This window comes from Rhinoderma darwinii, chromosome 5 (genome assembly GCF_050947455.1).
Source record: "Rhinoderma darwinii isolate aRhiDar2 chromosome 5, aRhiDar2.hap1, whole genome shotgun sequence".
NCBI classification, from domain to species: domain Eukaryota; kingdom Metazoa; phylum Chordata; class Amphibia; order Anura; family Rhinodermatidae; genus Rhinoderma; species Rhinoderma darwinii.
In genome coordinates this window covers 246,811,720-246,828,335 of record NC_134691.1, presented here as the reverse complement: position 1 = coordinate 246,828,335, position 16,616 = coordinate 246,811,720, and the positions used below count along the sequence as shown (strand labels likewise).

The 16,616-nt window shown below is 43.5% G+C and overlaps 1 protein-coding gene across 3 annotated transcripts in view; it reads left to right on the top strand.

The window, feature by feature from the left end:
- Window positions 1-11,159: 11,159 nt before the first annotated feature.
- Window positions 11,160-16,616, top strand: part of SEPTIN7 (septin 7) — a 220,265-nt gene continuing 214,808 nt past the window's right edge. For 2 of the 3 annotated variants that reach the window (XM_075827030.1, XM_075827029.1), the window contains exon 1: window positions 11,160-11,438. In XM_075827030.1, coding sequence (XP_075683145.1) covers window positions 11,435-11,438 — 4 coding nt within the window. In that variant the 5' untranslated portion in view covers window positions 11,160-11,434. The remainder of the gene's footprint in view (window positions 11,439-16,616) is intronic. The other variant, XM_075827031.1, reaches the window with a different exon arrangement.

The following is a 16,616-nucleotide window of genomic DNA, read 5'->3' as shown; positions in this document are numbered from 1 at the left end:
ATATTTATAGCACAGATTCTGCAATTTTTAAAAATATCCCCACATGTGGCCCTAGTGCGGTAATGGACTGAAATACCGGCCTCAGAAGAAAAGGAGCACCTGGTGGATTTTGGGGTCTCTATTTTATTAGAATATATTTTAGGCACCATGTCAGGTTTGAAGAGGTCTTGTGTGCCAAAACAGTGGAAACCCCCCAAAAGTGACCCCATTTTGGAAACTACACCCCTCAAGGAATTTTTTAAGAGGTATAGTTAGCATTTTTAGCCCACAGGTTTTTTGCTAAATTTATTGGAACTGGTCTGTGAAAATGAAAATCTACTTTTTTTCTGAAAAAGCATACGATGTTTTAGATTTTACAAGAAATAACGGAAAAAGCACCCCAACATTTGTAAAGCAATGTCTCCCGATTACGGCAATACCACATATGTGGTAATAAACTGCTGTTTGGACCCACGGCAGGGCTCAGAAGGGAACGAGGGCCATTTGGATTTTGGAGCGCAGATTTTGCTGCATTGGTTTTCGGTGCCATGTCGTGTTTGCAAAGCCCTGGAGGGACCATAACAGTAGAAACTCCCCAAAAGTGACCCCATTTTGGAAACTACACCCCTCAAGAAATTTTTCTAGGGGTATAGTGTGCATTTTGACCCTACACGGTTTTTGCTGAATTTATGGGAATTATGCCGTGAAATTGAAAATCTAAATTTTTTCTAATAAAATGTAGTTTTAGCTCATATTTTTTCATTTTTACAACAGATAAAGGAGAAAAAACACCCCAATATTTGTAAAGCAAACTCTTCTGAGCACAGCAATACCCCATATGTGGTAATAAACTACTGTTTGGACACAAGGCGGAAGTTAGAAAGGACGAAGCGCCATTTGACTTTTGGAGCTCAAGTTTTGCTGGAATGGTTTGCGGCCCCATGTGACATTTGCAAAGCCACTGAGGGGCCAAAATAGTGCAAACCCGGCAAAAGTGACCCCATTTGGGAAACTATACCCCTCGTGGAATTTATCTAGCGGTATAGTGAGCATTTTGACCCCACAGTTTTTTTGCTGAATTATTGGGATTATGCAGTGAAAATGAAAATCTACATTCTTTCCACAAAAATGTTGAATTGTTTTCATTTTCACAAGGAATAAAGGAGAAAAAGCGCCCTAACAATTGTAAAGCAATTTCTCCCAAGTACGGCAATACCCCACATGTGGTCATAAACTGCTGCTTGGATACACTGCAGGGCTCAGAATGGCAGGAGTGCTACTTGGCATGTAGATTTTGGTTGATTGTTTTTTGGGCGCCATGTCGCATTTGCAGAGCCCCTGAGGTACCCGTACAGTAGAAACCCCTGAGAAGTGACTCCATTTTGGAAACTTTACCCCTCAGGGTAATCATCTAGGGGTGTACTGAGCATTTTGATACCACAGGTGTTTCATAGATTGTATTAGAATGAGGCAGTGAAAATGAAAAATTATTTTTTTTCCCAAAAATATGTAGTTTTGCACCCAATTTTTTTTCTCACAAGGGGTAATAGGAGAAAAACAACACATAATTTGTTACCCAATTTCTCCCGAGTACGGCAATACCCCATGTGTGGCCCTAAACTGCTGTTTGGGCACATGGCAGAGCTAAAAATGGAAGGAGTGCCATGTGGCTTTTAGAGCACAGATTTTGCTGGACTGGTGTAGGGGCACCATGTCGCATTTGCAGAGCGTTCTTAGGTACCAGAGTAGAGTGTAAAACCATGAGAAGTGACCCCATTTTGTAAACGACACCCCTCAAGGCATTTATCATTTGCCTGGACATATGACAGGGCTTAGGAGTGAAAGGCGCATGTGAGACCTATTTTGGTGATTTTCGCAGCATTAGCCCACAACGGCAGGGCTCTGAGGTCAAATAGTAAAACAAACCCCCAAGTAGTGACCCCCATTTTGGAAACTGCACCCCTCAAGGCATTTTGACCACACAGGTTTTTTTTTTTATATATTAGAAATGAATGCTCAGTGGATGGTGCAAAGTGAAAATTGCAAATTTCCACAGGTATGTGCCATTTTAGTGCACAATATTTTGTGCCCAGTTCGTGCCACTGAAGACAAATACCTCAAACTGTTAAGCGGGTTCTCCCGGGTATGGCGATGCCATATATGTGGACGTACACTGCTGCTTGGGCACGCTGCAGGGCGCACCATTTGGCTTTTGGAGCGTGAATTTTGCTCGCTTGTTGTTTTGTTTGGGGTTTTGCTGGTATTTCAGTTATGATGTGGGGGCATATGTAAGCTGTGCGGAGAACATCAGGGGTATAATAAGAGAGTATAATAATGGGGTAAATAAATAATTATCCACAGATATGTGGCCGGTGTCACACTGATAAATGGCGCCCGATCTTATCCGCTTTTGGACACTTTGCACATTTTGCATAGCCATATTCTGAGAGCCAAAACGTCTTTATTTTTTCTCCACTGGAGCTGGGTGAGGGCTTATTTGTTGCGGGACAATCTGTAGATTTCATTGGTACCATTTTGGGGTAAATGCGATTTTTTGATCACTCTGTATTTCATTTTTTTGGCAAGCAAGGTGACCAAAAACCTGCAATTCTGATGTTTTTTATTATTTATTTACGGCGTTCGCCATGCGCTATGAATGACAATTTTACGTTATTCTGCGGGTCGGTACGATTACGGTGATACCAGATGTATATAGTTTTTCTTATGCTTTGAAGCGTCTGCACGATAAAATCACTTTTGTTTCAAATAATTTATTTTTGGTGTCACCATATTCTGAGAGCCATAACTTTTTTATTTTTCCGTCAAAAAAGCGGTGGGAAAGCTTTCTTTTTGCGGGACCGGCTGCGTTTTTTAATGGTATAATTTTGGGGTACATGCAACTTTTAGATCCCTTTTTTTATTCTGTTTTGCGAGGGGTAGTGACTAACAAACAGCGATTCTGGAATAGTTTTTTATTAAAAATTTTTACGGTGTTCACCGTACGGGTAAAATAGCGTGATATTTTTATAGTTTGGGTCGTTACGGACGCGGGGATACCACATATGTGTACTTTTTTGGGTTTTTCCTATAATAAAAGACTTATTATAGGAAAAAAGGCTGTTATAGTGTTTTTTTAACATGAAACTTATTTTTTTTTACTTTTTTACAACATTTTTATTAACTTGTTTTAACTTTTTTTGTGTCCCACTAGGGGACTTGAAGGCATGAAGCCCTGATCGCTATTCTAATACACTGCACTACCTACATAGTGCAGTGTATTAGAGCTGTCAGCTATTCACTGACAGCAAGCCTATTAGGCTTCGCCTCCCGGCGGGGCCTAATAGGCTTCCGTACTAGGAAGCGATTGTTAGGCTATGGTTGCCATAGCAACCATCGGAACACCCGCGGGTGCCGATGGTTGTCATTAGCAACCATAGGGTACGATCTAAGGGGTTAATCGGCCGGATCGGAGCCTTGCTCCGGTCCTGGCCGTTAGGGCACGATGTCAGCTGTGACAAACATTTGACACCCGCGCCCGTGGCAACCATCGTGGTTGCCAACAGGCTACAAGACACTTCGATCACGTTGATCGATGCATCGAAGGGGTTAATCGGCCGGATCGGAGCCTAGCTCCGGTCCTGGCCGTTGCAGAGGGGCGTCGGACAGCTGATTCACGGCGGTGATAGCGCTGGCTCAGCTTCTGAGCCAGCGCCATCACATACACACGTCATGGAGCTGTGATTGGTCAGTCTGCTTTGACTGACCAATCACAGCGATCGCCGGCAGGAGACCGCTGTGAATGGTCCCCTGCCGTCTTACTGTGCCGGTCAACTGTCATAAACAGTTGACATCACAGTTCTGTCACCTTGTCCTTTGACAGGGTGACAGTTTTTAGCCAGGACGTACCGGTGCGTCCTAGTGCGCTAAGGGGTTAATGTTGATGATTATGGTAACAGTTAATGAAAGCCAAAAATTTAGTGTCTCAGAAAATTAGAATATTATATAAGCCCAATTTCAAAAATGATTTTTAATAAAGAAATGTTGGCCTACTGAAAACTATGTACAGAATATGCCCTCAGTACTTGGTTGGGGCTCCTTTGCATGAATTGCTGCATCAATGTGGCGTGGCATGGAGGCGATCAGCCTGTGGCACTGCTGAGGTGTTATGGAAGTCCAGGTTGCTTTGATAGCGGCCTTCAGCTCGTCTGCATTGTTGGGTCTGGTGTCTCTCATCTTCCTCTGGACAATACCCCATAGATTCTCTATGGTGTTTAGATCAGGTAAGTTTGCTGGCCAATCAAGCACAGTAGTTATTAAACCAGGTATTGGCCCCTGCCCACACTGCCAAAAGTACCAATTTAATAACCACAGTACCACTGTGCTTGATTGGCCAGAAAACTCGCCTGAACTAAACCCCATAGAGAATCTCTGGGGTATTGTCAAGAGGAAGATGAGACACCAGACCCAATTTTACCCGAGGAAGCCACATTGTGGCGATACGCGTGGGGCATTCAGACCCATTTTCTCCTTTCATTGTACATTTCTTGACAGGATACGTATGCTTTATAGCCTTGATGCAATATTCTTCCTATTTTATGTCCATATGATCAAAACTATTATTTGAAGAGTCTTTGGGTGGGTCTTTTCTAGGGCTTTTGTGTTTAGCCACTTATCAGGGTGGCATTCCCCAGGAGACCACTTCTAGCATATATTTGCTATTTTAAGTGATTTTAAGAGTATGTTCACATGGCCTATTTTGTGACGTTTTTCGGGCCGTAAACACCCGAAAAATTGGAAGCAGAACGCCTCCAAACATCTGCCCATTGGTTTCAATGGGAAAACGGCATTCTGTTCCGACGGAGCGTTTTTCGCTGCGTTTTTTTATGCGTAAAAAAACGGCCGCGAAAAGGAAGTGCAAAAACGCAGTGAAAATCGTGAGTGGCACAAAAAACATGTAAAAATCAGGAGCTGTTTTCCCTTGAAAACAGCTCCGTATTTTTAGACGTTTTTGAGTTTGTGTGTGAACATACCCTAACTGTGTCCATGAGGTGTATTTATCTTTAATCCGTTAGTGACCGCCCCATAGTGTTTTTACATCGGTCACGAACGGGCTTTATTCCGATGCAATAGACTTTTTACGTCGCTGCATCGGAATAAATAAACAGAGCAGGGAGCTGTCAAATCTCCCTGCTCTCAGCTGCCAGAGGTAGTTGAGGGCTGGGGGCGTCCCTGCTCGACCGGGTGAGATCTATATTAGTATCGATCTCACCCGTTTAACCCCTCAGATGCGGCGCTCAATAGCGTGCACCGCATCTGAGTGGTTTTGGAGAGGGAGGGAGCTCCCTCTCATCCCACCGACACCCGGTGATAAGATCGCCGAGTGTCTGTGTCTCCGATGGCAGCCGGGGGCCTAATAAATGCCCTCAGGTCTGCCTGTAGTGAATGCCTGCTAGATCATGCCTCTGGCATGACCTAGCAGATGTCTGTGCGTTTTACACGGACAAGCATAATACACTGCAATACATAAGTTTTGCAGTGTATTATAAATGCGATCGGATAATCGCATAGTGAAGTCACCTAGTGGGACTAGTAAAAAAGTGAAAAAAAAAGAAATGAAAAACCCACTTTTCCCCCTTACAAACTGCTTTTTATTAACAAACAAAATAAAGTAAAAAAGTTACACATATTTGGTATCGCCGCGTCCGTAACTAAGCCAACTATAAACTTATTACATCATTTAACCCGCACAGTGAACGTCGTAAAAAATAAAATGAAAAACCATGCAAAAATTGCTGTTTCCTTTGAATCCAGTCTTAAAAAAAATGTGATAAAAAGTGATCAAAAAGTCGCATCTACTCCAAAATGGTACCGATAAAAACTTCAAGTCGTCCCGCAAAAAAAAAGCCCTCCTACAATTGCATCGGCGAAAAAATAAAAACGTTACGGCCCTCCAAATATGGAGACACAAAAACAAATAATTTTGAAAAAAAAGTGTTTTACTGTGTAAAAGTAGTAAAACATACAAAAACTATACAAATTTGGTATCGTTGCAATCGTAACAACCCGCTGAATAAAGTTATTGTGTTATTTATACCACACGGTAAACGGCGTAAATTTAGGATGCAAAAAAGTGTGGCAAAATTGCTGTTTTTTTTCTATTCCCCCCCAAAAAAAGCTAATAAAAATTAATAAATTATATGTACCCCAAAATGGTGCTATTAAAAAATACAACTTGCCCCGCAAAAAACAAGAACCTATACAGCTATGTCGACGCAAAAATAAAAAAGTTATAGCTCTTCGAACGAGACGATGGAAAAACGTTAAAAATAGCTTGGTCATTAAAGGGAAGTTGTCATGAAATTATTTTTTTTTATATAATATTGCTTTTAGTATGATATTAAAATACATTTTATTTGTGTTCTTGTGTTCTACTTTTTTCTTACTTTTACTTCTCTATGGGGGCTGCCATTTTTTTTTCATCTCTGTATGGGTCGATTAACGACGCATACAGAGATGGAATACGGCACATACATCCCCATAGAGAATGCGAACGGGAGCCGTTCCATTCTCTGCAGTGTACGCCGTCTGTGTGGGAACAGCGCCACTCCCACACAGAACAAAACGAAGCTCGTTAGCAGAGCGAATTCAGATGCCATTTTCATGTGGACCGGAAGCCGCTGCCGGACAGTAAGATGACGACTTCCGGCCATATGTTCAAGGAAGCGAAGGCGCAAGTCATAGGAGCGGAGGCGGCAAGAGCAGGTAATTTATGTACGTGTATGTGATGTGTGTATTAGGTTTGTGTGTATTATGTTCGTGTTACAGTGCTAAGCAGACAGTATATCTACTCCTCCTACACTGCGCAGTCGCTCAGAAAATAGCAGCACAGTGTAGGAGGTTTGAAGATTCAACCTCCTCCTTCTCCTGGCACTAGCCAGAATAAGGGAGGGAGGATTGTGTGAGGACACTAGAGCGAGTGTGTCTACCCCAAATTTGCAGCATAAAGCAATGAGGTTGCTTTACCACATTGACCATGCTGCAATTCTGGGAACTGCACCCTCTAGTGACCAGCACATGGAAATGTTATAAATTAGAATCTAACTTATAATATTTCCTGACTTGTTAAAAAATACAAAAAAATTTATAAAATAGGCTGGTCATTAACCCCTTCCCTCTTTGGCCACTTTTGACCTTCCTGACAGTTGGCCACTTTTGACCTTCCTGACAGAGCCTCATTTTTCAAATCTGACATGTTTCACTTTATGTGGTAATAACGTCGGAATGCTTTTACCTATCCAAGCGATTCTGAGATTGTTTTCTCGTGACACATTGGACTTTATGTTACTGGCAAAATTTGCTCGATACATTCAGTATTTAATTGTGAAAAACACCAAAATTTAGCGAAAAATTGCAAAAATTAGCATTTTTCTCAATTTAAAGAGACTCTGTCACCACATTATAAGTGCCCCATCTCCTACATAAGGAGATGGGCGCTGTAATGTAGGTGACAGTAATGCTTTTTTATTTAAAAAACGATCTTTTTTCACAAAGTTAGGAGCGATTTAAATTTATGCTAATGAGCTTTCTTAATGCCCAAGGGTGCGTATTTTTACTTTCGACCAAGTGGGCGTTGTACAGAGGAGTGCATGACGCTGACCAATCGGCATCATGCACTCCTCTCCATTCATTTACACTGCAATAGCGATATAGATATATCGCTATGTGCAGCCTCATACACAAGCCCTAACATTACTAAAGTGTCCTGATAATGAATACACATGAAATCCAGCCTGGATGTCATGTGTACTCAGAATCCTGACACTTCTGACTCTTTTTTGTGAGATTCCAGCAACGGATACGAAATCTCGCGAGATCACGGAGCTAAACGAGATTTGGTTTCACTTGCCGGAATCTCACAAAAAAAAGAGTCAGAAGTGTCAGGATTCTGAGTACACATGACGTCCAGGCTGGATTTCATGTGTATTCATTATCAGGACACTTTAGTAATGTTAGGGCTTGTGTATGAGGCTGCACATAGCGATATATCTATATCGCTATTGCAGTGTAAATGAATGGAGAGGAGTGCATGATGCCGATTGGTCAGCGTCATGCACTCCTCTGTACAACGCCCACTTGGTCGAAAATAAAAATACGCACCCTTGGGCATTAAGAAAGCTCATTAGCATAAATTTAAATCGCTCCTAACTTTGTGAAAAAAGATCGTTTTTTAAATAAAAAAGCATTACTGTCACCTACATTACAGCGCCCATCTCCTTATATAGGAGACAGGGCACTTATAATGTGGTGACAGAGCCTCTTTAAATGTATCTGCTTGTAAGACAGGCAGTTATACCACACAAAAATGTTGCTAATAAAAATCCCCCATATGTCTACTTTAGATTGGCATCGTTTTTTGAACATCATTTTATTTTTGTAGGACGTTACAAGGCTTAGAACTTTAGCAGCAATTTCCCACATCTTCAAGAAAATTTCAAAAGGCTATTTTTACAGGGGCCAGTTCAGTTGTGAATTCGCTTTGAGGGCCTTATATATTAGAGATCCCCAAAAAGTCACCCCATTTTCAAAACTGCACCCCTGAAAGTATTCAAAACAGCATTCATTTGTTTTCTGTGTCGCCATATTCTAAGACCCATAACTTTTTTATTTTTGCATGCACAAACCGGTGTCACTTTTTGATCACTTTTTATAGCATTTTTTGGAAGGAAATGTGACCTAAAAACAAAGATTCTGGCTTTGTTTTTCATGTTTTTTTTTTTACCGCGTTCACCGTTCGGGATAAATGACATAATAGTTTTGTAGTTTGGGTCGTTACGGATGCGGCGATACAAATTATGTAGTTTTTTAAATTTTTACGGTTTTTCTCATAATAAAAGACTTACTATGGGAAAAAAGTCAGTTTAGCTTTATTTTTATTTGAAATCTGTTTTTTTTGTTTAACCACATTTTTATTAACTTTTTTGACTTGTCCCACTAGGGGACTTGAGGGCCTGATGCCCCGATCACTACTCTAATACACTGCACTACATACGTATATTACGTGTATTAGCGCTGTCAGTTATTCACTGACAGCAAGCCTATGAGGACGCGCCGCAGGCGGGTCCTCGTCGGCTCCCGTCCAAGCAGACTCGGACGCCATTTTCTGGCGTCCGGTTGCCGGTCGCAATATTGAGCGCAGCATCTGAGGGGTTAATCAGCCGGATCGGAGAATAGTTCCGGTCCTGGCGGTTACAGGAGGGTGCCAGCTGTAGAATACAGCTGTCACCCCGCGGTGATGGTGCCGGCTCTGCTTCTGAGCCCGCACCATCACTGCGACGTAACTGGACTGCGCTTTGCGGGAACACCTTCCTGGCAGCGCCGTGTATATATACGGCGGATGTCGGGAAGGGGTTAATAAACGTATATATTTTTGTGATATATTGTTTATACACTTTTTTTGCCGTATACTCAGGCCTCATGCACACGACCGTAGCCATGTGCACGTCCGTGATTTTCGTGTCGACCGGCAGCGGTGTTATCCGCAAATCGTGGGCCGTGCGCATGGCCGAGGCCATATTTTGCTATGAGCCTGGACTGCAGAACATGGCCGAAATAAGACATGCCCGTTCTTTCTGTGGTCCAGGCTCCTGGGCCATGGACGAAACGTGGAAACCACGGTCGTGTGCATGGCCCCATAAGAATGAATGGGGCCGCAATTCTCCCGTGAGTTTTGGGGGGGAATTGCGGTCGCAAAAGCACGTTCGTGTGCATGGGGCCTTACCTACATGTGTGTTTTTGTCTTGACTACTGAAGTTTTTCAGGGTATGTGGCAATACATGTGCAGTGCCCGCCGGTATGCTTCGTTTGCTTAAAGGGAATGTGTTGCCAGAAAAACATGTTTTTTTTTTTTTAATTAAACATTTAGTGTGTGGGTGATTAAACATTGTAAACATTTTTTTTATTTTTTTCACGAGTCAGGAAATATTATAAATTAGATTCTAATTTATAATATTTCCCATTGCTGGTCACTAGATGGAGCTATTCCCAAAATTGCAGCATTGCAAAATTGGGTAAAAAGCCCTCGCTCTAGTGAGCTCTCAGCATCCCCCCCTCCTTTATCCTGGCTAGTGCCGGGATAAACGAGGGGTTTGAACGGTCTAACCTCCTACACTGTGTGTCGCCATTTTTTGAGCTAACACACAGTGTAGTAGGTTTACATACAGTAGTAAACACACACAAACACGAACATACATTGAAATCTCTTACCTGCTCCTGCCGCCGCGGCTCCCTCTGGCCCGTCCGCTCCGTCTGCTGCCGTTGGTCCAAGTGCGGAAGCCGCGACCGGAAGTAGTAATCTTACTGTCCGGCCGCGACTTCCGGTCCACAGGAAAATGGCGCCGGACGGCGCCAATTTCAAATTGGACTGTGTGGGAGCGGCGCATGCGCAGTTCCCACACAGACGGCGTACACAGAAGTGGATGGGACGGGAGCCGTTCGCAGTCCCTATGGGACTGTGGCTGCCGTATTCCATGTCTGTATGTGTCGTTAATCGACACATACAGAAATGGAACAAAAATGGCAGCAAGGGAAGAAAAAGTGTAAAAATAGAAAAAGTAAAACACAAACACACAAATAAATATAAACGTTTTTAATAAAGCACTAACATCTTTAACATATGAAAACATTTTTTGTGATGACACTGTTCCTTTAAAACTGTAATAGGGTAAACAGATTTCTATAGGCCCTACCTGACCTCTATACGACTGATTCCGTAGAGGTTTTCTGTCAGATTATGCACAAATCCTACAGAAAAAAAATATCTGTGACACTTCTATAGAATATCCCTGTCATGCAGTACAAACCAAAGTCCCTGAAATACACTAAATTTTGTGTCAACTTCTATGGCCAGTCCAAGCCTTTATAGTACTACATGCTGAGTTCTCCACATTATGAACCACATGGTTATGAGTGGACAGATGTGTGATACCTACAGAACACACGTAAAAGTTGCACTACACCTTAAACTAAACAGCATGTGACCCTCATCTGCCGGGAAGCCCACAAGAGTGAGGCTGTCTGCAGCGGAAGACATGTTTTTCTCCCCGTAGGCGCACAGAATATCCACGTCAGAATGTGCGGCCTCCATTTTGTCACACACTAGCGCTGCCGTCTTCGTCATTCCTTCCGCTCTGCCAGTCCTCCTATTCTAAGAGTTCAGGCGGAAGCGGCCTACGTACGATTCTCCCACAGTCAACACTATCCTCTCCCGCTGTACTAGCAGGGCGTGCAGATTCTACAGTCGGCGGTCCTCCCACTTCCTGACGTCACCGTGTGGGCAGAAGTCACCGCTTCCTTGCCGTCCGTAGACGTAACGCGCACGGCGACGTCCCGGGGCTGTGTCAGTTACTGAAAGCACAGAGAAGCGCAACAAACCTGAAGGTCCAGCACTGAAGGCAACATGGGTGAGTCTCATATCCGGCCACTGCGTGTATGCGGGGAGACCGAGCTGAGGCCCCTCTGTATGCTGCTCAGTGATGGAGGGAAAAGGCCCCGCAGAAAGGAGGAGGGGGAGGACGGGAAGCTGGGTACGGGCACTGTTTATGGAGCTCTGCAGAGTGATGGGCCTGCTGATGATAGGCGGGCTGCCGAGACAGTGTATTTAGAACTACACTGTAAAGTGTGTGTATGTGAGGAGGACTTCATGTTATCCTCCTAGTACTTAGCTGTTAGTTACATGTGTGACTACCTCACAGCTCCTGGCCTGATGTTTAGACAAGGCTTGATGGTATGAATGGATAGATGGACTCTTCCACTGTTGTCTGGGGTGGTTACTTGTTATGGTCTCTTCCAGTCCTACATTTCATGAGAGAACAGAATAGACCTGCTGTGTTTGCATGAATTGGTTCGTTGTTTAGTCCCGTCATATTCTAGGCCTGCGTGTCCTTCTCCTCGATGGGTCACATGATGCTTTACTGGGTACTATAAGGGTATGTTCACACTGCTTAAAAAATGGAAGCTTAACGCCTCCAAACATCTGACCATTGATTTCAATAGGAAAAACGGTGTTTAGTTCCGAAGTTTAAAAAAAAAAAAAGTCACGTAAAAACAAGTGCTTGTCACTTCTTGAGCCGTTTTTTGTGTCAGAAAAACGACTCCAAAAACGGCAGCAAAAAATGCTTAATGCTGACAACACCCCTTTAAGGGCCAGTTCACACTGAGTTTTTTGACGCGGAAAACGCGCCAAAGAAACCTCCGAAAATGCCTCCCATTGATTTCAATGTGAGGCGGAGGTGTTTTTTGCTCGCGGGAAAAAGGGACATGCCCTACCTTCGGGCGTTTACGCCTCTGACCTCCCATTGACATCAATGGGAGGCAGATAAAGCGTATTTCGCTGCGTTTTATGCCCGTGCCGCTCAATGACCATTGGTGAAAAACGCAGAGAAAATCGGCAAGCAGGCTGAGGAAAATCTTCAAAATTCCCAGATTTTCCTCCTGCAAAAAAACTGTGTGAACCCAGCCTAAGGCTGGGTTCACACGACCATGTTACGTCCGTAATGGACGGAACGTATTTCGGCCGGAAGACCCGGACCGAACTCAGTGCAGGGAGCCGGGCTCCTAGCATCATAGTGATGTACGATGCTAGGAGTCCGTGCCTCTGCGTGGAACTACTGTCCCGTACTGAAAACATGATTACAGTATGGGACAGTTGTCCTGCAGCGAGGCAGGGACTCCTAGCGTCGTACATCACTATGATGCTAGGAGCCCGGCTCCCTGCACTGTGTTCGGTCCGGGTCTTCCGGCCGAAATACGTTCCGTACATTACGGACGTAACATGGTCGTGTGAACCCAGCCTTACACTGACGAAAGTGAAAATGTCAGAGCTGTCGGTATATTTCTAAAGTAGATAATAAATGTGCCATCTTTTATATACCGGCTGCTGGAGTGCGACACTTTGACAACTTTATGCATTATACTTCTGTCTTTGGGTTGATCTACATTAAATGAATGGTTTCTGATAAAAGGTTTTGGTGCAGTTTTCAAATATCCATTGTTGTATTTTCTTTAGGGATAATATCCTTTTCAGAATCTAAGATATTTGTATCTAGTGCTTTTTTTTTTTTTTTTTATATTTTATGCTTTTAAAGAGGCTCTGTCACCAGATTTTGCAACCCCTATCTGCTATTGCAGCAGATCGGCGCTGCAATGTAGATTACAGTAACGTTTTTATTTTTAAAAAACGAGCATTTTTGGCCAAGTTATGACCATTTTCGTATTTATGCAAATGAGGCTTGCAAAAGTACAACTGGGCGTGTTGAAAAGTAAAAGTACAACTGGGCGTGTATTATGTGCGTACATCGGGGCGTGTTTACTACTTTTACTAGCTGGGCGCTCTGATGAGAAGTAACATCCTCTTCTCTTCAGAACGCCCAGCTTCTGGCAGTGCAGATCTGTGACGTCACTCACAGGTCCTGCATCGTGTCGGCCACATCGGCACAAGAGGCTACAGTTGATTCTGCAGCAGCATCAGCATTTGCAGGTAAGTAGCTACATCGACTTACCTGCAAACGCCGATGCTGCTACAGAATCATCTGTAGCCTCTGGTGCCGATGTGTCCTCGCTCGTCTGACACGATGCAGGACCTGTGAGTGACGTCACAGCGTGATCTCTGGAGAACACGGCTGTGTCTGCACTGCCAGAAGCTGGGCGTTGTGAAGAGAAGTGGATGATACTTCTATGCACAACGCCCAGCTAGTAAAAGTAGTAAACACGCCCCGATGTACGCACATAATACACGCCCAGTTGTACTTTTACTTTAAACACGCCCACTTAGACTTTTGCAAGCCTCATTTGCATAAATATACGAAAATGGTCATAACTTGGCCAAAAATACTCGTTTTTTAAAAATAAAAACGTTACTGTAATCTACATTGCAGCGCCTATCTGCTGCAATAGCAGATAGGGGTTGCAAAATCTGGTGACAGAGTCTCTTTAAATACATTTGGCTCTAGCCCGGTTACCTGATGTTCGGGAGACTATATTACTGGTTGGTGGATGACAGCTGTGTGCTACGAAGGAATATCATAATACAATTGTGTGGCATATTGTCACATTTGGCAAGTGACATCACTTCCTCCGCAGAGTTCTTTAGAATCTGCTTCCCGTACACTAGTAATAACATTACAGGAAGTTGTACAGCCGATCAATCCTGTGTATCGGTGATCAATGCTGAACAACTATCCCCAGCGTTACCAGGCCAACAATGCAATATTGTCAGAAGGCAGGCTGCCATAAAGCGGCCCCTGTCTATAACCAGGAAAGCCACTCGGCTCCACGGTTGGATCACTTTTATCTGTAAAGGGTGCAGTTTGGTTAATACGTTGGGGAATTCCTTTTTATACATATGAAAGTTGTATGCAAATATAACCTCACACTTATGGTGCCTGACTTATGATAGTTTTTATTTTGAGCAATGCTTCTTTCTCAAAGCCCCTGTCACATAAGAGGCAGTTTCAATGCTTGTTTGTCCAACAGCTATATAACCTGACTAAATGTGGTCATACACGTTAGATGAATGTTGGCTGAAACTTCCAGTTTCAGCCGGAGCGGCCGACTATCTAATGTGTATGGCAGTGTCCTGATGGCAAATGTTGGGGAAGATAAGGATCTCAGCATGCCCGATCCTTTTATTTTGTAAGGCGAACTTCTTCCTTCTCTCTATTGAAAACACATGGACGCTCGGCCGAGGGTGTATGGGTGGTCGGTAGGAAGAGCTGTCGGCTGATTAGTCATTCAACCCAAACATTCATGCAGGGTTTGGTGGAGCATTAATCTCCTTTTGAGGAACAAAGAATGAGGGATACTGAAATCAAACATGCCTGATCCTTCTTTTCTATGGAGACGGACATCAATGGACTGTCAGTTTGCCCCTGTACGTTAGAATGTCATTAATCTATAGTGTATGAGAGGATATGCATTCTGGGTAAATCTGGTACCTCGTCTCTGCTCCTTGGTACTGCTTTTTTTTTTTACTATGGACATATTGCAGCACTAGATGGGTGGTAGTCCGAGAGAACATGATGTATTTTAATAATTTTTGTCCTTCACACCTGTTATATTGCTAGCATGTGACTGTTTGTGACCAGACCCCTCCTGCTTGTAAACAAATAAATCGTTACATAATGTCACGTTAGGTAATTTCTATACAATTTTCTGAACATTGAATTGGTTCCGGACTAGAGCTTTACCTTAAATTCAGCCCACTATAGAAAAGTGCCTGTGGATGAGTATGACGTTTCAATGGTGGCTGTGGGAAAGAATGTTTTCCGATCTGTGGGCTGGACATAAGGAAGAGACTCGAACCCCCCCCCCCCCTCGTAGCATGACTCGGATGCCTGGGTTTGGCTGTGGATGGCTGAGACAAGCCTTTACCTAATTTATGTCTGGGGGGTTGCATAGCCGTCCTGCCGGAAAGGCAGAAGAAGAAACCTACATGCGGGAGGAAATGGAAGAAGAGGGTTTAGAAGGTAAACTTTCTAATCCTCTTTTTTTTTTTTTTCTTTCTTGTAGCTACCTCGTCTTCTTGCTTTTGTTTCTGCTTGTCAGTTAGTTTTATCTTTAATTACGAGTAATATTCCCGTACTTCTCCGGAATTCTGTCTTGACTTTACAAAGCAATTTTAACTTTGTTACGGTTAACTGAGGGGAAACTATAGCAACAGTTTCCTGTAAGAACTACATCTGCGTCAGGAGTAGAAAGTCGGAGTTATGGAAGTTGTGCAGCCTGAGAGTTGTCGGCTTCATCTATGCATCTTGGTGAATTCATTGTGGCGTATGTTGTTAAATGCTGCGATCGTCGTCTTCACAGCTTTCCTGAATGTGAAGTCTGCTTGGTCACTAGTACCTGAATGAAATGTCTGAGGATATATCCTCTCCATATGTACAATGAGGACTAGGCTATCAGGAAAAGCAGGCATGGTACGACTCGTATAGTTTTACAGGACGGCTGTCAAATGGATTAAATGGCTGATAATCATTTATTTTCTACCCTGCAATGTTTAAATGTTACCAGCGATCGCTTTTGTCTGCTGAAGATTGATACGTTCGTAGCTAGACTTCATACTTTCTGGGTTGAAAAAGTTGAAGCAACCATACGGTGAAGAGCGGAGTATTCTTAGGGTATGTGCACACACACTAAATACGTCCGTAATTGACGGATGTATTTAGGCCGCAAGTACCGGACCGAACACAGTGCAGGGAGCCGGGCTCCTAGCATCATACTTATGTACGACGCTAGGAGTCCCTGCCTCGCTGCAGGACAACTGTCCCGTACTGTAATCATGATTACAGTACGGGACAGTTGTCCTGCAGCGAGGCAGGGACTCCTAGCATCGTACATCACTATGATGCTAGGAGCCCGGCTCCCTGCACGGTGTTCGGTCCGGGTCTTCCGGCCGAAATACGTCCGTCAATTACGGACGTAATTAGTGTGTGTGCACATACCCTTATAGATGTTGTACCCAGTACTGATTTAAATGTGTTGTTTATTTAGTGTGCACTGCAACAGTTGAAGTAGTTCCTTACTATGTAAGATGCAACCATCATGCGACTACTCATCGCAATGACACAGGTTATAGAGAGCCG